At 41.1% G+C, this 23,634-nt stretch overlaps 1 protein-coding gene across 1 annotated transcript in view; it reads left to right on the top strand.

Moving 5' to 3' along the window:
• The first annotated feature begins 15,669 nt into the window (after positions 1–15,669).
• med13b (mediator complex subunit 13b) overlaps positions 15,670–23,634 on the top strand; it is a 29,766-nt gene continuing 21,801 nt past the window's right edge. Inside the window, exons 1-3 of the mRNA XM_036560204.1 lie at positions 15,670–16,475; positions 17,871–18,105; positions 20,256–20,424. Of these exons, the coding sequence (XP_036416097.1) occupies positions 16,410–16,475; positions 17,871–18,105; positions 20,256–20,424 (470 nt within the window). The 5' untranslated portion in view covers positions 15,670–16,409. The remainder of the gene's footprint in view (positions 16,476–17,870; positions 18,106–20,255; positions 20,425–23,634) is intronic.

Consider the following 23,634-nt stretch of genomic DNA (forward strand, 5'->3'; position numbering starts at 1 on the left):
GACATCACAGTAGACCCGGGCCGCGCGCGAAATACCACGCCTCGTTGTGACGTCACAGTGGCCGACGTCTGTAACACTCCAAACACGGAGCGTTTTGTTTCATTTCGAGTTCGAAGCTTGAGCTGTTCGCGTGAGTTTCACGAGCTTCATTTACATCAACTGATCAGTAACATGACTGAACGGAGGAAGAAAGAGAAGAAGGAAAAGAAGGAGAAGGGCCGAGTGGTGGTCAGCCTCCTGCGCATGGTTCTCCTCCTGAGCTGCTACAGAGGTGGCGCTTCAGAACGTGAAGAGGACCGCAGTAGAACCCTGCACAACGGGAACCAGACTTCATGAACACTGAGACAGAAAAAGGAACCGAAGAAATCGTTCTTCAGGAGAGCCCTCAGACTGTTCGGCAAATCAGGAGCTGGAAAAAATGGACGGGGTGAGAAAGGAAAGGACGCTACTGGACAAAATGACCACACAGGTGTTAAAACTGAGGTGTGGAGTGAGAAAGGAAACGACTTTACTGGACAAAATGACCACACAGGTGTTAAAACTGAGGTGTGGAGTGAGAAAGGAAACAACGCTACTGGACAAAATGACCACACAGGTGTGAAAACTCAGGTGTGGACTGAGAAAGGAAACAACGCTGCTGGACAAAATGACCACACAGGTATGAAAACTGAGGTGTGGACTGAGAAAGGAAACGACTTTACTGGACAAAATGACCACACAGGAGTGAAAACTGAGGTGTGGACTCAAAAAGGAAACGTTACTGGACGAAGTGACGACGCAGGTGTGAAACCTCTGGACACTGAACTCACTTCCTCTCCCCACAGCCAGCCGTCCACTAATGACCACAAGGGGGCGCCCATAAGCTCTGTTTAAAAGGAACAATGCAGGAAAGTGACTTTCACAGCTGACCTGCACCCGATTCCCAGACCGTCCACCCACAACCACCTTCACGGCAGGGCCAGGTTGTTGGAACTATCTAGAAGCCTTGTGGAGAAGCTGGACTGGACAGAACAGAGCTGGAACAAAGGCAAGAACCCACCCGGCACTCCTGCCCTGCACAAACCGAGACCTGGACTGTCGCACCTCAGAGACCTGCAGGCCAGAACCATCACGCTTCCTACCAAGACAGAAGCCTCTGGCAGCAAGAAGCTGACCAAAGAGCGTGAGGACGCCAGCGCTGACAAGAGGACGACCACCAACCATCTCCCAACTCCATCAAATGGGCATCTTCTGATCTTCAGTCTGTGTGTTTTACTCAATTTCTCAGTTTATGTTTATCTTCTGTTCTACATCCTTTCTGAACTGATCCTTTTTTAAGACACACCTGTGCAGGAAAAGAGTTCTACACCACAGGTATGTACAGCTTAGCCGCTCTAGAACACAAGTACACACAACTTAGTACACAACCATTCTAGAACCCAAGTAGACTCAACACTAGAGCTGGGCGATATGGCCTAAAATGTTATCACTATAAACAAAATTCATATCGTTTGATATCGATACATATCGCGATAAATGTCAAACCATGATTTCTTTCAAGTTTGAAGGCTGATTTTTGCTCCTGGGTGCTTAATTGCTGTTTTCAACTATCCCTTAAAGATGTGAAAGTGTCTGGTGAACTGTTTTTACCAGCTGAAAAGGACAGCCGCAGTCTTTGTAATAGTCATAATTTAAGAAAGGAAACAGATTATTTTTAGCGTTCTGGTGACGAGCGCTCGGCTATCCAGTTACAAATACTAAACAAGTAGCCAACTACAGTGCTAAACTTTAGTTTCTCAACAACGTCAACTCAGTACGAACAACAAACATTAGCTGGCTCGATTCATCACCATGTCAGAGCACATCAAAGTATTCAGACACCAGCTAGCGACGTCTGGTTTTCTCTATAGTAATGTGAGGGGTGAACCGAGATAGATCTAACACCAGACAAACAGAGTCCTCCTTTTAGGAATGTTTAAACTGAAAGCGGTGCTTTTGTGTCTTGTTTGATCTACAGTGTCATCAGTTCGCCGTGTTCTGTGAGTGACGTAGCGTTGCTTCAAGATAGCCAGCTGCTAAAAACAGCAAGCCTGGAAAGATAACGTTAGTGCCACTCTCCAATGCCTCACAGCTTTCTCAGTTTACTTTCGTTTTAAATCAGGGCTGTAACTGCATGAACTCACTTCTTTCTTTCACTTTCGTTGCTTGGGAATGCACTAATACTAGTGCTCTCCCACTCTCCAATGCCTCACAGCTTCCTCAGTTTACTTTCGTTTTAAATCAGGGCTGTAACTGCATGAACTCACTTCTTTCTTTCACTTTCGTTGCCTGGGAATGCACTAATACTTAAATATGACCGTGTGAGCGCTGTAGTTGTGAGGAGCGGACGTGCTAAAGCTTGTTAGGATGTTAGGAAAGAGCTGAGCTCACTTTAGGACAGTACAGTTACACCACTGACCTCGTCACTCACACTTGGTCACAGGAGAACAGATCACCGATCACTCTACTCAGACAGGGAATGTCTAACTCCACGTTTCTGCCGTTGCTACAGTATATATTGCGATTCATTTTACTCGTGGCCCACTCCCCCCTCTCTAATCATGTCAAAAGACTCGGAAGTGCGCCCTCTCCTGAGGGCGGCAGAGTAGTGTCGCTTTCCTTGCAGTAGAAAACGCCACCAGGGCTGTCGTTAGAACGTGTAAGTGTGAGAATGGTGTATTATATCGAAAATTTATTGAACCTTTCTTATCGCCCTATCAAGGAAAAGTTATATCGCGATAATTATCGTTATTGTTTTATCGCCCAGCACTACTCAACACCAAATCTTTCTTCTTCAGCTTTACGCTAGTTTTTATGTGTTGTTTTATTTGATATTTTATGAACATACATTTATTTATTTATTTATGAATGACACCAGCGCTGGCAGGAGGAAGACCACCAACCATCTCCCACCTCCACCAAACGGACATCTTCTGATCTTCAGTCAGTTTATTTCGTCCTTTCTGACCTGAATCTTAAATAAAGAACACGCCTGTGCAGGAAGAGAGTTCTACAGCACAGGTATGTACAGATTAACTGCTCTAGAACACAAGTACACACAACTTAGTACACAATTATTGTTTAAATTGATATTGTATGTATATTTATTTATTGGTTTATTTAGGGCACCAGTGCTGGCAGGAGGAAGACCACCGACCATCTCCCACCTCCACCAAACGGACATCTTCTGATCTTCAGTCTGTTTATTTTACTTTTTTCTCAGTTTATTTCATCCTTTCTAACCTCAATCTTAAATAAAGAACACACCTGTGCAGCGAAAGAACTGTGATTACTTTTGCACGGCTGAGTTCTGTGGAATTTATTGGTAGAACACATGAACAAATGACTTAGCTATTCTAGAACACTAGTACAAACAACTTACTGATTCTAGAACACAGGTATGTACAATGTTGGCAGTCTAGAACCAGTACAAACTAGTTAGCCATTCTAGAAAACAAGCACAAAAACATTCTCGGACACAAATTAGTATAATTTAGCTGTTCTAGAACACAAGTATGTATCATTGTATGCATGTGTGCACTTCAGGAGGAAGAGGACCACGATCAGTCCCGTTACTATCACGGTTCAGAACATCGAGCTGGTACACACCTACAAATATCTGGGTGTCCTGCTTGACAGCACACTGGACTGGAGGGCCGACACAGAGGATGTGTACAGGAAGGGGATGAGCAGACTCTACTTTCTGAGGAGGCTCAGGTCCTTTAATGTGTGAAGGTGTTGGAGATCTTCTACCAGTCTGTTGTTGGGGGCGTTGTGTTTTTTTGCAGCAGTCTGCTGGGGGGCGGCATCACAGGGGGAGATGCAAAAAATTTGAATGACTGGTGTTGAAGTGAGAGAAAGATAAAAATTAGAATTGTTCTGTGGTGCTTTGAGTTGTACCCTGCTGGGTGACGCTCATGCTAATGTAGTTATCCGGCTACAGGTGAACCCACCGCAGTACAGGCTGTTTCAGTAACTGATGCTGAAATAACACCCATTTAGAGGACAAACAAGATGAGAGCAGCCGAGAGAGAGACTGGAGTTGGAGTGACAGACGGAATCAGGCGTGTTTATGGTGGGTGGTGTGTGTGTTGCTATTAGCCTGTTAGCAGTTTGTTTGTGTAGTTTTTTTGGCCATTTCCTGGCTCTGATTTAGTGGTACAAACAGAAACCGTAAACGGTCTCACGAGTCCAGACCAGCACGGAACGGCCCAGTACGGCCCTGAGAACCATTTGGCTCGACAGTAGAAAAGCGGCCTATGTTTTCTTTGTTCTACAGCAAACGGGTTTTGGACAGCAGGACACTAACATTACTGCTACTGAGTGCTGACTGGTTAGCATTACTGCTACTGAGTGCTGATTGGTTTACATTACTGCTACTAAGTGCTGATTGGTTAGGATTTCTGCTACTGAGTGCTGACTGGTTTACATTACTGAGTGCTGATTGGTTAGCATTACTGCTATTGAGTGCTGATTGGTTTACATTACTGCTATTGAGTGCTGATTGGTTAGCATTACTGCTAGTGAGTGCTGACTGGTTAGCATTACTGCTACTGAGTGCTGATTGGTTAGCATTACTGCTAGTGAGTGCTGACTGGTTAGCATTACTGCTACTGAGTGCTGATTGGTTAGCATGACTACCCTTTCCCACCCTTACTCATTTTCTTCTCACTCCCTTGATACGGCTACAGATAATCTCCTTTGTTTACTTTAATCTGCATTAAACCTTCTGTGTCCTCTCTCCTTCAGGCTGGCAAAATCCTCTTCAACTGCCCCTTGGCTGACAGGTGTCCTGCACAACAACCAGAGAAAGCTAAGTTCCCAACTTGAGTCAGATCTTTTCTCCTACCAAGCTTTCCTTTCAAAGTTCTCACTTCAAGTAACTGCTGCAAAGTCATCTTTCTACAGGGGAAAACTGGAAACATTAGCATCTGATCCACGCAACCTCTTCAGCATTTTCTCCTCTGTCCTCAAACCTCCATCTCCCTCACCACCCGCTTCTTTCACCTATGAAGATTTTGATACTTTCTTTGACAAGAACAGCTCCTTGTCATCAAGCCATGTTCCATCGGCATTTAAGACTGCCAGGATGGTTCTCATCTTGACAGCTGTGATATCAGCAGCTACCAACCAGCATCACTCTTTTCTTTCCTCCTTAAATGTGCAGAGACTGCCCTCATATTGGCAACCCAGAAGCTCCAGGCAGCACGATTAGCCAAAATGTTATCAGTTCTGATTCTTCTTGACCTCTCTGTAGACACGGTCAACCATTAGATCCTCCGGTCTGTCCTCACCAACTTTGGAATCACTAGCTCTGCATGGAAGTGGTTTGTGTCCTATGGAGGGGCGCTCTTGTCAGGTAACATGGAGAGGGTCCTCATCCATGCAGGCTTTCAACTGGTGTCCCACAAGGCTCGGTGACGGGTCCTCTTCTCTTTTCACTCTACACTCATTTTCTTGGTGATGAAATATTCTTTCCCAGCTTGACTCAGATCTTCGTTCTTAGCTTTTTAAGTTCCTACTTGAAGTACCATTGCTATGCTAATGCGTTCCTTTCCATCTTCTGACAGTCAGGTTTTCAGTTGCATCTCAGCATGTCTGATTGATATCTCTTCATGGATGGCCGCCCACCACCTGAAGCTCAATCCTAGAAAGACTGAGCCACTGTTCATCCTTGCAATTACAGGTCCACACCATGATCATGTCATCTCATTGGCTGTTCCATCTGAAGATGCAAGAAGACTTGATGTGATTCTGAATGACCAGTTATTATTCTCAGTTCATCTTGTGAACCTAAATCGGTCATTTAGTTTTCTCCTCAACTGGAGGATTCAACCCATTCCCTCCCAGGAGGCCACTCAGGTGCTCGTTCAGTCTCTTGTCATCTCAAGGCTTTACCACTGCAACTTGCTCCTGGCTGGCCTTCCTTTGCCATCAAGCCCTTGCAACTGATACGGATGGCAAAAATGGACCAGCCTCTCCCTACTTTATGGCCATAGTCAAAACTCAATCTGTACCTCAAGCTCTTCAAGCTTCAAGTACAGCTCGGCTTGACCCACCATCCTTCAAGATGCATGGAAGACGAACATCAAGACTCTTCTCTGTCCTGGCGGCCAGGTGGTGGAACGAACGTCTACCAGCTATCCAAACAACAGACTCTCTTGCAGTCTTCAAATGAAAACTGAAGACCCATCTCTTTGTAAAGAACTTAAGCAAGCACTAATTTAAGTACTTCTTAAAATGTATTGTATGGCACTATGTTAAATTCTGTATTTTTCCTTCAGCACTGGCTTTGTTTCTGGCCTTGAGCTCAGACAGCTAGGATACATTCTCTGAGTGAACAACAAAGCACTTTTGTAAGTTGCTCTGGATAACACCTGATTTCAGTAATTTCAGCCATTATATGTATTACAGGATACATTGAGAACATAAAATCCCATGTCATATATGTGGCTATATTATACTATTTTAGTAGATGCACTATAGTTGTATATTAGATTTGCTTGTTTGCTTGTTTTTTTGTTTTTTGTTTTTTGTTAAAGGACGGGTGTTTTTATTGATCCACAAACACACCACTAAATGACTAACAACATGACTTCAATTAAATTTTGTTCTTGTAGATTAAATTTCACTGATTGTTTATAACTTAGTGCTGGATTGTGGTAAAATCTGCCATTTCATTCTGATAGCACTTATAGTTGACTGGGGCAGATCTAGCAGGGCAGAAATGTCCTGAACTAAATTGTGGAAAATATGGCAGCCTATGACAGTGCCATGTTTAAAAGTCACTGATGTGTTTAGTTCAACCTATTCTACTACCAGTGTTACATGGTACATTGAAACTGGCTGAAAAATGCCATATTCAAGTGTGTTCTCTGTAGGGCATGTGTTAACTTTTTTCACTTGGAAAACCAACCAAATGTGTGATTTGACCATGAATGGGAATATTCAAACTGTTAAATGCAACTGTAGGCCCGAATGCTCCTTTAATTGGTTAACCTGCCAACCTCTTGTCTTATTATTCTGTTTTTAATGTGTTTAACATGTTATTTAGTAATTATTATAGTAGTAATATGTACATAAGTGAAGTGTTGACCCACAAACAGGCCTTTGAGGTTAATATAAGTTTAAATACTGAACACTGGCACAGGTTTATAGTTGGCGCTCTTAGAGACTGAGATGGAAACTGTTTCATAAATGATTTTGCAATGATCTTTAGTGAGATAACTTGTGAAGTAGAGTTCATAAAGGCTATGAAAGGACAGTAGACAGATATGTAGTAAAAAAGCTTGTGTAATGGGTGGGTGTGAAACTCCAGAAAATGTAAGTTAGGAAGATGTTGGGTAATGAGGTTTCTAAGATGAAGATCACTGTATTCTTTTATCAGTGAAGGAGAAATTGTAGGCATTTTGTATTTTACTTCATCCTCTACAGGGAACACACTTAAATATGGCATTTTTTTAAAGGACAGGTGTTTTTATTGATCCACAAACACAACACTAAATGACTAACAACATGACTTCAATTAAATTTTGTGCTTGTAGATTAAATTTCACTGATTTGTTTATAACTTCATCATCAGTGCAACCAATTTGACATACACCACTGACATTGCTCACAGAGGAATCTTACTTGGAGCTACAAAGAAAATCCAAGTGTCCACAAGCACATTTAAGTAAGCCACACTGTACTTAAAGTCATCAGTGTTTCCGGAATAAGAACTTTCTCAATTAAACACTCACTTGTTAAACTTGTGAAACTTTTGGTGCTGGATTGTGGTAAAATCTGCCATTTCACTCTAATAGCGCTTACAGTTGACTAGGGCAGATCTAGCAGGGCAGAAATGTCCTGAACTAAATTGTGGAAAATATGGCAGCCTATGACAGTGCCATGTTTAAAAGTCACTGAGGTCTTCAGCACAACCTATTCTACTACCAGTGTTTGTCTGTGGCGATTGTATGGCAATGTGCTTAATTTTGTACACCTGTTAGCAATGGACTTGGCTGAAACCCAACTCCATAACTTTTGGCCATATGGTGTACAAACTATGAATTTCTAATAAAGTGAACAATAAATGTATATCAGAGATAACAGACTGAATTTTTCTGTGCAGATCTTCTTAACTTACATTTGCAGGGTGTTTCACAAAGCTCATTACACAAGCTTGCTTACTAAATATCTGTCTACTGTCCTTTCACAGCCTTTACATGAACTCTATGTCACAAGTTATCTCATTAAAGATCATTGCAAAATCATTTATGAAACGGTTTCCACCTCAGTCTCTAAGAGCACCAAGCTTCATCATAAACTATAAACCTGTGCCAGTAATTAGTCTACTATTATAATAACTACTGAATAACATGTGTTAAGATTAATAAAAGAATAATAAGACAAGAATTCAACAGGTTAACCAATTAAAGGAACATTCTGGCCTACAGTTGCATTTAAAAGTTTGAATATTCCCATGCATGGTCAAATGACATGTTTGGTTGAGTTTCTAAGTGAAAATAAGTTCACACATGCTCTATACATTTGTAAAGTGACAGACCCAATCAGACGCTCACAGTAAAATCCAAGAGATGAGGCTTTAATGGAAAAGGGATCGTAGTCGTAGTACAGGCATGGGTCAAATCCAAAATAGCAAAAAGGTAAAACAAGGCAAACATAACCAGAAGAGCAAAGACAAAAGGCAATGAACAGAAATCTAGAAAAAGAATCCAATACACAAAAAGACCAACTGATAACACAATGGAAACGCTCAGTGGTTCTACAAGAGAAACAATACCTCACAACTAGACCAGTCTAATGCCCAGGCTTATATACTAAACTAAGAAAGTCATATGACAGGTAACACAGGTGAAACAGATCAGTATTCAGGGGAGTTGGAGCAATGATTGGTTGAACGATGAGGTTGAACAGTCATTTGATCTCCCAAGGGATTCTGGAGAAATGGAGTCCCTGTGCGGTCGGGGCCAGAAGGATGCGTGACAACATTCGTACTCTTTATTTGCTGAATTTAATATACTGGGGGAAAATAAATCCTATAATGTTCCTGTGCAAAAGTTCTTTCGTGTTTTATACTTTCCAATATGTTAAACTAAGCAAATAAATGGAAATGGAAAAATAAAACTGGCAGAAAAATGACTTACTCAAGTGTGTTCTCTGTAGAGCATGTGTGAACTTATTTTCACTTAGACCAAACAAACGTGTCATTTGAGCATGAATGGGAATATTCAAACTGTTAAATGCAACTGTAGGCCAGATTGTTCCTTTAATTGTTTAACCTGCTAATCTCTTGTCTTATTAGTTTGTTTTAATTTTAACACATTATTTAGTAATTAATGTAGTAGTAATATGTACATAAGTGAAGTGTTAACCCACAAACAGGCCTTTGAGGTTAATATAAGTTTAAATACTGAACACTGGCACAGGTTTATAGTTTCTGGTGAAGCTTGGCGAAGATGGAACCTGTTTCATAAATGATTTTGCAATGATCTTTAGTGAGATAACTTGTGAAATAAAGTTCATAAAGGCTATGAAAGGACAGTAGACAGATATTTAGTAAAAGAGCTTGTGTAATGGGTGGATGTGAAACTGCAGCAAATGTAAGTTAGGAGGATGTTGGGTAATGAGGTTTCTAAGATGAAGATCACTGTATTCTTTTATCAGTGAAGGAGGAATTGTAGGCATTTTGTATTTTATTTCATTCTCTACAGGGAACACACTTAAATATGGCATTTTTCTGCCAATTTTAATGTACCACTTCCATTTATTTGCTTAGTTTAACATATTGAAAAAAATAAAACACAAAAGAACTTTTGCACAAGAACATTTTACAATGTATTCTTCCCCCAGTATGTTAAATTCAGCAAATAAAGAGTAATTTTGCATTTAAATTTGCAGAGGTGAGTTCTCTGTAGATTGTGTAACTTATTTTCACTTAGAAAATCAACAAAACATGTCGTTTGACCAAACATTTGCATATGACTGTAAAACTAGAGTTTAATATTTTGTTTGTTCTGTTATTCTGTTTGTTCAGTATCCTGTAGTGCAGCATTAGTTCTCTGAGCTTCATGGTTTTATATTTATGCACTTGGCAGACACTCTTATCCAGAGCAATTTACAGTTTAGTCTTGTTACAGATGTAGGTACATAGCGTTGACAGTCTTTTATTCTTTTCTTATTCTTATCTTTTATGAAGGACTTTTATTGGTGTCGTGTGGTGTGCCTGCCTGGGCAGAGAATCGAACCCCTGTCTGCTGCGCTGGGGGCAGCAGTATGAATGATTAAGCTACAGCAACTGCTATGCTACGTTTTTGTTCATTAGCAGAGACGGATCCAGGGATGGGGCAACAGGGGCACTGGCCACAGTAAAATCTGATTGGTCCTTTAAATGTTACTTTCCTGTCACTCACCACCTCTATACTATTGGCCGATAAGGAAACTCATCACCTTTTGGCAAAATTTGCTGTTTTGAATGATGAATATTCCAGTCATGTCAGTTGAGGAGATTGGAAGTTGTTAATGCTGTTTCCTGCTGTCAGCAAGAAGAATTCTGAAGCAGATCCGTGTCATTTATATACAGAGAGTATTTTATTTTTATGTTACAGACGTTTATAAGTTGAGAGAATTCAGGACTGCTGCCAGAAAGATTACAAAAAAAGATTACAGGAAAAGAAAATTTGGCTTTTAAATGATTAATCATGCTTAATATGACCAGAAACATGAGCAAACAGTGTGAAAAAAAACATTTCTGTTTGACTTCAGTAGCAGACATAAACTGACTGTGATTCAAGGATGTCTTGTGTTTACTTCTTAAAAAAATGTCCTGGTGAAAACAGAAAGATATTGCCCTCTTGTGGTAAAGTCAGCATGAAAACCATACAAACCAAATAGATAGACAGATAGACGGCCAGAAGTATGTGACACTTGATTATCACACTTTTATGAGGGTGTTGGACACCTCATTCCAAAACCATGGGCATTAACATAGGGTTTGCAGAGAGATGCAAAGTCATTCAGAGTGATTTGGTGTGAGATGCTCCTTTCTAGAGAAACTTACTGAGTCAGAATTGTTCAAATGGTGGTGATAGAAACCAGAGGTCTGAAGAGTTTAGTACCTCAAAAAGCTCCCTCACAGAAAGTTATTACATGAAATTGTTATAAATATGCTGCCTGATGCCTATGATAGTTTTGAGATTGTTCTATGATCCTTTTGGGATACAATGTACTTTTTTAAAATCCATTAATGGTGAGCAGATACATGTTGTAGGGCAAAGTGTTGTAGGGCAAAGTAGTCCTAAAGAAAACTTATTTTTCAGATTTATGACTGTTTTACCATCAACATTACATACAAACACTCAGAAGGCTCATGTAGGTGGTGGTTTTGGATAGTAAATAAAATGGCTATATTTGTGTTGCAGACATCACAACCCCTGGTTCCCATCACTTCCACTGTAAAGAAATCACAGTCTGTAAGTTCCTCCACAGGGAATCATTTCACATGAAACCACTCTGAACGTATTTGTTTACATCTTAGTGATTGAATTATGCATACATTTTAAAATCATTGGAATTCCCTTTTAAGCAGTCATATATGACTTCCTGTTTCATTGGGGAATAAATATGAGGTGGCACAGAGTCCAGTCCCAAATTTCAGTCTGGTTTCTCCTATATGGATTTGCCTGTGTTGTTGCCTGCCTGTTTTCTTACCACTGACTGTGATGACTTTGAGGCTTGGATTACCCTTTAAAAAGCTACTCTGCCCTGTGCAGCCTGCCTACAAGCCCCTTTTATCGCAGAAGACTTCACTGACTGATGTTGCAGCAAGTGGCTGTCCCCACAAGGCCACAACTCCGCCTGACCCCCACAGGATATTTAAAGGTGTGCTGGAGAGGTGTGAGGAGTTTATGGGTGAGCGCAAGCTCTATTTGGTCCATTATTTTAAGTCGTTCCATTCTGAAGAAGCTAAAGTGGGTTTTGTAGATTATCAGCTATGAGGACTTGTCTTAGAATGGGCAGCTTACAAATGAGCTTTTCAGAGCAAAGCCACCACTCTTCCAAAGGCACGTCTTCCAGTTCACATTTACCCAATTTAACCCTCAGCTTGAGGAAGAAAATGCTCTTAAAGGAATTTTTCAAGGTAGGCCACACCACTCTGACTCAAGCCCCTGTGTCACCAAGTGGGTTAAAGCTCAGTGCAGCTTAGTGACAGCAAGTGATGAGGTCACCTCAGCACCACCCAGTTCTCCGCAGAGCACCAGCCAGCCAGTGCTAGGTCTCACAGTGCTGCCCAGGTCTCCAAGGAGCACCAGCCTTCCCGTGCCAGGTCCCACAGTGCCACCTAGGGCTCTGGAGAACACCAGAGAGCTGGTTTTGGTTTCCACAAGCAGCTCCTGTGCCGGCTTCCCATCCTGTTCTGGCACTGGCTTCCCAAGCTCCTTCTTCGGTGCCAGTTCCCTGTGCAGCTCTTGTGCTGGCTCCTCAAGCTGCTCATCCAGTGTCCTGTCCCTGTGCAGCTCCTGTGCCTACTCCCCATCCTGTTCTTGTGCTGACGCCCCCCCCAAGCTGCTCCTCAAATGCGGGTTCCCTGTTCCACTCCTTTGCCGGTTCCCCGTCCTGTTCTTGTGCCAACCCCCTGAGCGGCTCCTCCAATGCCAGTTCCCTGTGCAGCTCTTGTGCTGGCTACTCGAGCTGCTCCTCCAGTGCTGGTTCTCGGTGCAGCTCCTGTGCCGGCTCCCCGTCCCGTTCTTGTGCCAACCCCCCGTGCTATTCCTCAAATGCCAGTTCTCTGTGCAGCTCCTGTGCCAGCTCCCCATCCTGTTCTTGTACTGACTCCCAAGCTGCTCCTCCAATGCCGGTTCCCTGTGCAGCTCCTGTGCTGGCTCCCCATCCTGTCCCTGTGCTGACCCCCTGAGCTGCTCCTCCAGTGCCAGCTCCCTCTCAGCTACTCTGCACATGCAACCTACCTACAAGCTCCTTCCATTACAGATGTGCAGGCTCTGTGCTGCTATGCTGCATTTGGTATATCAATTGTAATCTTTTTTTTTTCCAATGAGCTATTTTGCTTATTTAAAGTTTCTGAATTCAGATTAAAAGCTTAGTGCAGCTTAATAACTTAATAAACAAATGCTTTTTAACTCACATCTGAATATCTTCCTGTCTGCCATTTTGGTCAGACAGCTGTGAATAGAATCTGTCACACTGATTGGTCCTCGTCTCATGGAATTTTGTGCAACAGGCCGCTGTTGAGCCACCATCGATGCCCCCACAGCACCCCATGCACAGTGAGGAGGATGTTAGAGAGGTACAAATTTCTGCAAGGATCACGGTTGGAGGTTTGCGGGAGATAGTAGCGTTTTTGGGTTACCACGTCTCTAAAACGACAATTAGATGCCGCATCCAAGCCAACAAACTATTTAGAAGTGTGCCAGAAATGTTCATCTAACTGCAAACACAAGCACCTGTGTTTCACTAGACTCTGGAGAACTTTGAGTGGAACCAGGCTCTGTAGTCAGATAAAATTAGTTTTTTGACAACAAACACTCAAGGTGGGTTTGGAGTAAAAAAAGGATGGTTGTTCAGAAAAGAACCTCATCCTCATTGTTAAGGATCTGTGATGTATTGGGCTGTTTTCCTGTTTTTGCATGAATTAAGATTTACACAGAAAGTCTGACTGTCTCTGCCAAAAAGGTAAAACTGGGTCATGGTTGGATCTTCCAGCAGGAAAATGATCCAAAACATACATCCACTTCCACACACACAAAAAAATAAATAAATTCAGTGACCCCAGAATCGAGATTTTGAGGTCGTCCCAGGCTATTGACATAAACCCCACTAAAGATTTGTGGAGTGAGCTGAGGAAGAGAGTCTGAAAGAAGGGAGCCAGGGCCCTGGAGGATCTGGAGAGATTTTATATTGAGGATTGGCCTCAGATTCCTTGCTATGTTTTTTCCAGTCTTATGAAGCACATTATAGGAGATCATTTATTGATGCTATGTTGGGAAATGGAAGTTGCACAGTGTAATAAATACAGGGTTGCATTTTTCTATAAACGTTTTTGTTTTCTTGGACTAAATCTACTTCAATTAAATGTAAGATGGTTTGTGAACTTGAGTACAAAGAAACTTTTTCATGATGTTTTTACCCATTTTTATCAAGGGTGCCAGTACATGTGGAGCTGACTGTATGTGCATGTAATATTGATTTCTTTAAAACAGACCTGTTTAGTCTTTAAGATGTTAGATTATTGCTAAGCAACAAATGTAAATCAGTAAATATGGTAATAGAATAATAAACACATCTGTTGCATTTTAAAAAGCTGTGTTTTAACATTGAACTCAGAGCATAAATTAAAGCCCCCAAAAACTAATAGCCTCAAAATAGCATCTATGCTTCATTCAATTAAATGAACATGCCAGCAAAAACAGATCATTTTCTTTATTATCACAATACGTGTGCTTTTCTTGGAAGAAAAAAAAACAGAAAAACTGTCAGTTTTTGCAGGATATTTATGAAGTTGGTGTTCATAGAAGGCTAAAACATATTAAACATAATAAAACAGAGTCAAAACAGATCAGTGTAAATACATTGAAAAGCAAAGTTGTGAAAAGTTAGGATCTGGTCACATACTGCTCATGCCTTAACTGCATCAGACTCCTGATATCATATTTTGAGATGCCCTGTTAAGTCTGTCAATTCCTTTGTTCAAAATTTCTGCACAATTTCAAGTATTGAGATGTAAGCAAAGTCACTTAGGGTGGTGTGATGTGAGATGGTTCACTGTAGAGAAATTTACAGACTCAGATTTCCCTACAGTGATGGTGATAGGAACCAGGGGTCGTGAAGTCTACAACACAAATATAGCCTTATTATTTACTATCCAAAACCACCAGTGAACCTACACATGTCCTCTGAGTTTTGTATGTAATGTTGATAATGGTAAAAAAAAAATGGCAGGTCTGCAAAAATACATTTTCTTTGTGTACTCTTTCGCCTTAAAGCACGCTGCATACAATTAAGAGGCCTGGTTCCTAACACCACTGCTGTGAACAACACTGACTCTGTAGGCCTACGTTTCTCTAAAATGGAGCATTTCACATCAAACCACTCTGGATGTGTTCCTTTGCATCTTAATGATTTAATTATTAAGATTTTTTTTCACTACATACGACCAGAAACCAAGAGAAAGGAACTTTCTAATGTTTTCAGCAAGGCTTTTATTTTGAAAGTTATATCAACTGGTGGCTTTCAGAAAAGGCAAAACTCGCATTGTTTATTATTATCAGTTTTAATTAAGCTTTTCATTTTAAAAGTGTGCAGTTTAAGAAGCAAATGTCAGAAACTTTCATACATGCTCCGTATATTTTAAACACTGTTTCCCTGTATAGATTAAAATAAGCTTGTTTGCTGTTTTTTTCTGTGAGTCTAGCTTTGAACAAAACTAGTTCACATATCAGAACTGTGTAGAAAGTGGGTGCTCACTGTTGTCAGTTACAGTTGTCAAAGTTTTGCTTAAAAAAGAGGGAGAATGATCCCAGTTTAGATCCGACTCCTCTTATCATTATCTTAATCATCATAATCGATTCCTGACTTCACAGATCCAGCAGATCCGGCCTCCAGAATCGACTCCGTTTTTTCTCACTCGACTCCCAGCGCTGCCAATCGGAGCTAAAGAGTTGTGTCCCTCCGGCCGCCATTAAAGGATACGACCCATGTATTCAAACAAGAAACCCAGTGAGACTCTCCGCTGAGAAGTGGACAAATGTTTCGTCTTTCAGCTGTGTTCGCAGTTCGGCTTTTAACGGATGTTTAATGGACCGTTTTCAGTGTGAACACGCGTGTTCTGGAGAGCGTGAAAAGAAGAGCGATATTGCGATTTATTTATTTTTAATTAACTGAACACTTTTACTCGACTTGGCTGGCTGGGTTGCCAATCAGTTAGCAAGCAGGCTAAACGTTAGCTAGCCTGTTAGCTAAGGCTAGTGGCCGTCAGATGCTAACTACTCTGGTGCTAAGTAAAGGGGGAGGGGTGAATTTACCTCTGACGGTTTAATTAATCTTATTTTATTTTTTATCGGATGCGTCACATTTAAAAAAAAAGAGAAGGTATTCTGTCTTTTTAATATAGCCAGCTTTCCAGCATGGCTAATTTCTGTTTTCCACAACAGCTGAGCGAACGTTAGCGAGTTGAACAAGAGGATTTGAAGAGTTAGCTGAACGGCTAGCTAACTTGCTGGAGACGTCTTGACGGCTGATTGTGTTCGGAGAGCCGGGCTGAGGGCTGACTGGGCTTATTCTGCCTCTGCCCGGAAAAGGTACTGGACAATACTCACCCCCCAGCTCCGTTGCCGTGCTTATGAAATGATGGGCAGACTGTCTTCGCCCTGAGGATGAGTTCTTGTTTCGTACCCAACGGGGCCAGCCTGGAGGACTGCCATTCTAACCTCTTCTGTCTGGTAAGAGATTTAACCTGCAGCCGAGGCTAAAGCTACCGCGGAGGGGCCAGAGCCTGTGTTTTTTAGCTGGCTGGCTATCCAGCGCTGTGTACCAGCTCACTCAAAGTGGCGGACGAGGCCTGTTGAGCTAAGGCAACAAACGTAGCTAATAACCTAAAGAGTACATGAGCGCAAACAAACAACGTGTTAAATAATGTTAAACCGCACTCGCCTCACGACGTTGTATTTTCTGGCAGTTCTTTATTTTTTGAGTAGCTTAATTAGCTGATTTCGCTAGTAAACAGTGTCCACTAACGTTACCTGGCGATAACAAGTTGTAAGTTGGTCAAAGTAGCTGGCTCGGCGCCCACAGCTTAAAAACAACTAGCTACTATACGGTGTTTTTTAATTGTTATCTTTATCCCACTGAACTTCAAATTCATATTAAACATTGAACATTTGAGTTCTGGCGTTTAATCTAGCTAGTTAACTTGTATAACTCTCCTATTCATGTTGAAATTTAGATGTAACGTTACTCGCCAAGAAGGTTTTATTCACGGCAGTGTTATAAAAGGACATGACGAAGGGCTTTACTAAAAAAGATCGAAAGTGAAATACGAGAAGTTATATTAAGTGTTTAATCGTTAAAGTAAGTTTGCTAGCACGACTAAGTTAGCCATTTCCTATCAGTTACAGTTTACAGTGGTTGTATGTAAAGCAAGGCCCACATATTTTTCCTGCTGTGCTGACTTGATTGCTTCTGTCTTAGCATTTGGTGCTCTTGCACTTTGGTGTTTACTTCGCGATCAGATTCCCAGCCAGTATCTCGTCCAAAGATTTTGCCCTAGTGCCATCTTATCCCATAACTACTGACCCCTGGCACTGCTCAGCATAAATGGCTGGCGTTTATCTTTTTTCTAAAGTGGTAAAATATACTCATGTTGCTGCCTCGAACAGACACCAAGTATTTCCTGCAGGTGGTTGAGAACATTTCCAGTCAGAATGTCTTGTATAACTGGAAATTGGCCCAATTCTGTCTGACAGTGCCGGGCACGGTAGCAATCCTAAGAGTTTTAATATTTACGCAAGCAACTTATGTAGATCATACTATTATCATTATAATTATTATTATTATTATTATCGTTACTATTAAATGCTCATGCCCAACTGGTTCTGTGTGTTTGCTTAAGATATGCATAAGCTAAATGGCATCAGCTTACTTTTGAGCCCTTGACAGTCAGCTCTAATCCCAGGCGTACATTCTGCAAACCTCTTACTGACTCATGCGCTTAAAAGTTGTCTGCATTGTGCTTGACATGCATGTATTTTTTTTTCTGACATGTTTTTGCGTGGCTTCATTAATGACCACATTGAAACAGTACTCATCTGTCTCTCTTTCCCTCTCTTTGACCTCAGGCTGACCTCACAGGCATCAAATGGAAATGCTTTGTATGGCAGGGCCCCACGTCGTCCCCCATCCTCTTTCCAGTAACCGAGGAGGACCCCATCCTGTGCAGTTTCAGCCGGTGCCTGAAGGCAGACGTGCTGAGCGTGTGGCGGCGGCACCAGACTCCTGGACGTCGTGAGCTTTGGGTCTTCTGGTGGGGTGATGACCCTAACTTCGCCGAGCTCATTCACCATGAACTCTCAAGTACGCTCTCATCCTTTTCCTCCCCACAGCTCCTAACTGTCATGAGAAATCAAAGGGTCATGTGGCCAGTGTGGTAGTACAAAGGCCACTATTAATGTGTTAAGAAACTAAGAAATAATAAGTTTGCATAGGAAGTCTTGCTGCATAGCCACTGCTGGCTTCAGTGGGCCATTTGTATACATACAGCCAGCTGCAAGTCAGAAGTTGTAAATCAACTGCTAAATTTTAAGCTTCGGTAGTCAGGACTCTGCACAAGTTCCTCATCATGAAGTTGGGAGAGTTTAGCTTTTGTAAATAGCTTGTGGGTGTTTGCTCTCACTTGCTAGTGGGATCATGTTTCTGATTGCAGCTGTGCTGAGCTCACCGCAGTCCTCATTTGAGGAATGGAGAACATACAGATGCAGGGAAGAGCTCTGTCTTCTGTTTGGGACACGGACGTGCTGCTTATAAACCAGACGAGGCTGACCTTTACCTGTTGTTCGGAGAGCTCTTGATCTCTGTACTCATTATACACAGTGATTGCTTGCACAGACCTGAAAGCAGCTGATAATGCTTTTAGCCCTCACTGAATCTATGAACTCTTCCGTTGGGGAATTATTTTTCAAGCAGATTAGTTCAGTACGTTTCTGCAAATTCTGTGTTCTCCAAAAGCTTGGAGATGAGCTTGACTCTTGGTTCCATGTTTGGCCCACAGTTTTAGCCCTGCTTGTTGGGTGGTGACCGGACTTACTGTTATCACTCTAAAAACAATTGTCATGTTAATAATTGCAATTGTTTTATCCAATAGTAACTTGTAAATATACTAAATAAATAACACAAGTGTTGATGAAAATGCTGCAAGCTAGACATTAGACGGTATTATGCTTTATTTAATGTTTTAAGTTTTTTAGCACTTAAGTTATTGAGTTATATATAATATACTGTAATTATCTATTTACAGTTATTCTTTGATACATAATCTGCCTCAAGATTTGATCACCACATTTCAAATTTAGGGTACTGTGAATATTCATTTATTTTAACTTTCAAATACAGCTTTCCTGATCATATGGGATCATCACCAGCTCTTATCATTCTTTCTTCACAAAATGTATTTATTTGAATGAATTAAAATGTTTTATTTTTGTAATTTACAGCTTCATACAAATTAGATGAAACCTATGAATTTGTATCCTCTTAGGTAAAATCATTCTGTAATGTACCTGCCGCAAAATTGAGTTTATATTAATGAAAAGCGATTCCAGGCTTTTGAACAGTAGTGTAAAAACTTAGGGGAATTCCATCCATTGTTCAGAATTTCCACATAATTCAGTCATTGAAATATAAACAGTTATTTAGAGTGGGTTGATGTGAAATGGTTAATTGTAGAGAAACTTACAGCCAACAATGAAAAATAACCATTTTATTTTTCACCATGAATGAATTAAAAATACATTTTAGCCCAAAATGTCATCATTAACCTATCGTGAAACAATGTTTCAGGCGTCAGGTAGTGCATCTATAATCATCTCATGTAATAACTTCTATGATGTAGCTTTTAGGGGCATTAAACTTGCCAGCCATTTGGTTCCTATACAAAACTGTGTACAATTAGCGTAGGTTAGTCCCTCTGAAATTGCACATCTTGCTCTAAACCACTTTGAATGTCTTTGTTTAGTTGTTAATGGCAGAAATGTTGACAAATTGGTGAAATTCCTTGTTCGAGGCTTCATGCGACTTTCTTTCCCTGGCATAAATTTGAAGGCTAGTGGGGTCCTAACCGAGCATGCCAAACTGACACAGTGAATGTTTTAATGTGTTTGGTCTTGTAGTGTTGTTAAAAACAAAAGCGCTACTCATAAATGGCTAGCTCTTGATTATGATTACAAAGACAGTAATACACTACAGCAGGAAATAGAGATATAAAATAGAGGAAATGTAGCTTGAAATTAGAGGTGACACTTGTACTGGCTTTGCACCAGAGTTCTTCACCTAGTCTGTGGTTTCCTTTCACTGTCTGGTACTATAATCATCCACTGTGGTGAAGGAAACACTGAAACGGTTGTAATAGTCACTTGAGTTTGTTCGAGGGGTGTGTGTGTGTGTGTATTGGAGTAAAAATGAAGTTGAAGATGTGTTGATACTGATGCCATGGTGTTTTCTTCCATCAGGTAATGAAGATGGGGTGTGGGAGAGTGGCCTCGCCTATGAATGCCGCACGCTGCTCTTCAAAGCCATCCACAACCTGTTGGAGCGCTGCCTCATGAACCGGTGCTTTGTGCGCATCGGCAAGTGGTTCGTGAAGCCGTACGAGAAGGATGAAAAACCCATCAACAAGAGGTAAACAACCACCAGTGCTGTCTGCTTGATAAGTGGAAAAAGCTGTTGTGGGTTCGTGGTTGCCTTTTCCCTGAATCATCTAACTAAACTTTTTAAGGTGCTGTTAAACTGATTCTGATCACAAAAGCAGCATTACATTTGAATTAAGATTGTGTGTACTACAGATGTAAATGGCTCTCCAGTAACCTGTTACAAGGTTGTGCTGGCAATCAGTAGAGCGTTTGCTTTGCATTCACTGGGGTCATATTAACTGTATGGCCGAAGCTCTGTTCAACGTTAGCACATCCTTACAGGCTGCAACACAATGGTTAGTTCCTACTGGTAATATACAAACATGGTAAACTCTACTGATTATTATTTTTAATGTAAAATTAGGGATGCACAGTGATATAGGAAATTCCATCGGTATCCCCAGATAATTGCTTAAAAAAGTTGCCAGCAACAGACAAATATTTAGATTTGACAAATATTTCCACACAATATTTTATTTATTGTACTCCAGAAGAGCAGAATGTTGTTATATATGAATAGATATAGTCCCAGACTCTACATTTTTAAAATGTGTGTGTATATATATATATACACATTTATTGCTGTTTATACACAACATTCATTGCTAAATTGTAAAAACATGCGTTGAATTAAAGAATGAATTGCTGGCCTGTGGCTTAACAAAATGTAAAAAAAAAAAAACTAAATTGAGCTATGCATTAAAGTTTTGGCAGACTTGACTTTCAGCCATGTTTTCTCCTTGAATTCCTGTGATGCAACGTAATGAATAGCCAAATAATGGTTTCATTATTCAGATACTAGCACTTGAAGTGGTTAACTGAGTATTCAGTTATACAACCCTATGCAGAAGTTTGCACTTAATTTAACACATTCTCTACAGAGAACACACTTCTGCACAATTGAATGTATAATTTGAAACTAACATTAACGTTTATAATTTATTAACTTTTTATGTTTTACATATTTTAATTTGTATGTATGTTAATTTCGGCAAATAAATGGAAACTGTGCACTTAAATTTCATCAACCGAGGGTGTTCAAATATTTGCATATAACAGTAGGTGCTGCGTTAGCTTGTATAGGGTGCAACCCCTGGTCTAGGAAAAGTCAAGAAAACACCTCTGATCACTCAGTTTGTTGTGTAATTATTTCAGTTTAGAGTGCTTCACTTTTCAGTAGAATGCTCCAGAGTTTTCAGATGCATGGATCTTAGCCCTGGTCAGATAAGGTTGGGGCAGCAGTATTCGTTGTTCTGTCCAAGTTGACGAGAAGTAATTTGCTCCCTCAGGACTGAGGTGTTGTGGTGTGTGTACGGTTATGAGAATGTGTCAGAAATAGCCCCTTGGCTTCCTGCTTTGGGTGTGCTCTCTGGGCTGCAGTGGCTGTTAAGGATGCATGTGCTGGAAAATGTGACTGCTTCCTCTGTCTGTACTTTAACGATGAGCTTGTTTTGTCATTATTATTTTTTTTAAGAAAACCTGGTGTTTGCGGTCTGGTTTCTACTCCCACAAGGTCAATAGTGTTTCACTCTCAGTCATGTAACCGTCTCAATTTGCCGGAGCGGCGGCAATTCTGAATTCTTACTAATTTGCCGCGCTAGAAGTCTTATTGCAGGCTGATAATTTGAAGTGCTTTGATTTCCTTAAGCACAGCAGCAAAGCAAGGATGGCGTAGCCTGATCTCAGGCTGTGTTGAACACTGCAGGGCTGCACGCAGGCTTTGAAGTGCCATCTGTTTATGCTGAGTTTGTGGTGCTGAGTTGGTAGCGTGCCTTAATGATACTCCACACAGTACTCAGCCGGCATATGAGGAATGCAGACTCTCCCCACCCCCCCAAACCAGCTACACACTCGGTGTCTCTCTCTCTCTCTGTCTGTCTCTCTCTCTCACTCTCTCTCACTCATATGCTCTTATGATGTGTGCAACACCCTGTGGCTCTGTGCACCTCTGTGGGTGAAACAGTGTTTTTCTGCATCTGAGTTCAAATCTAAAAACAGCCTCTTCTGATGTGTAATGGTTTGTGTGACAGCAAATGTGTCCCAGACATTAACCAATTAAATGTTGCCTCCTCAGTTCTTTAACCTAATAGTACACACAGCAGTTCAGATATGATAAAATGTGCTGAGGGTAGATTGAGGTCTCATCCACCTTTATCCAGATATTTTTGAAAACACAGGGTTTTTCTCAGTTTTTGTACATAACCACAGCTCATCCGCACAAGTACATAATAGCAACTAGGCAACGCACATGTAAGCATGCCAGTCCAGTAGGGAGCGATAACATGTACAATTTGATGTTGAACGCCTCAAGAAACACATTGTGAGCATGCAGAAAGAGTCCACACAGCATGTCTGCTCCCACACACAGAAACCTATCACTCTCACAAAACTATTGTGATGCTCAAGCTGCATGCACAAGTCACTTTGTTTGACTAAAGTGATTGAAATCGTATGTCCGAGTGCATTTAGCTTTTTACCAACTACGTTGTCATGTTTTTACCTTTTCCTCTCGCTGTGGGAGTGAAGCAGGTGCCGATAATCTGTCAGTCCCTAGTTACAACCACCAAAAGGCCTGCTGATCTCTCTAACTCGATACTTCATGCAGATTCAACCTCCAAAGTCTGCCAGAAAATAAAGTCTTATGAAGCAAAAAAAAAGTCCAAGTCCTGTGTATGTTTCTGTGCTGTCTCTGAAACGTCCACATAGTCCTGATCAGGCAGCGAAAGTGGAGTTCTTCTAGGTTTTTTCTAACTCCCTTTGAATTATGATGCTTTTTTCCAAGTCTCACTTTAGATGATGCCTCATGTTTTTAGAGTCATTGATCAATTTTATATTTTCAGTCTGATTGACGCCTCATTAAAAAGAACTGATTGTAGCGCATTTTGACTCGTATGAGTTTCAGTTTAATGAAAATTGTTATAAACAAGTATTCAACCCTCAAAATGCCGAGCACATAGAAACAACCCAGTTGTCAGCCACATTGAGGAGGAGTTCTGCGTACTCAATAAATAAAAGCAGCAACAGTCACATGCAAGTTCAATGTGATGGTAGTGATTTCCAAAAAACTGCTTTTTGCCCTTTCACATGAAAACAGTTTACAGAAATCTCTCCACCATGGAGAGGGTTTTCAAAAAAAAAAACTCCCTTTTAAGTGACCTTAAATGATGGTTTTTGTGTGGGTGGGAGGTCCCAATGCAGA

The sequence above is a fragment of the Colossoma macropomum genome, unplaced genomic scaffold, assembly GCF_904425465.1.
Source record: "Colossoma macropomum unplaced genomic scaffold, Colossoma_macropomum, whole genome shotgun sequence".
Taxonomy (NCBI): domain Eukaryota; kingdom Metazoa; phylum Chordata; class Actinopteri; order Characiformes; family Serrasalmidae; genus Colossoma; species Colossoma macropomum.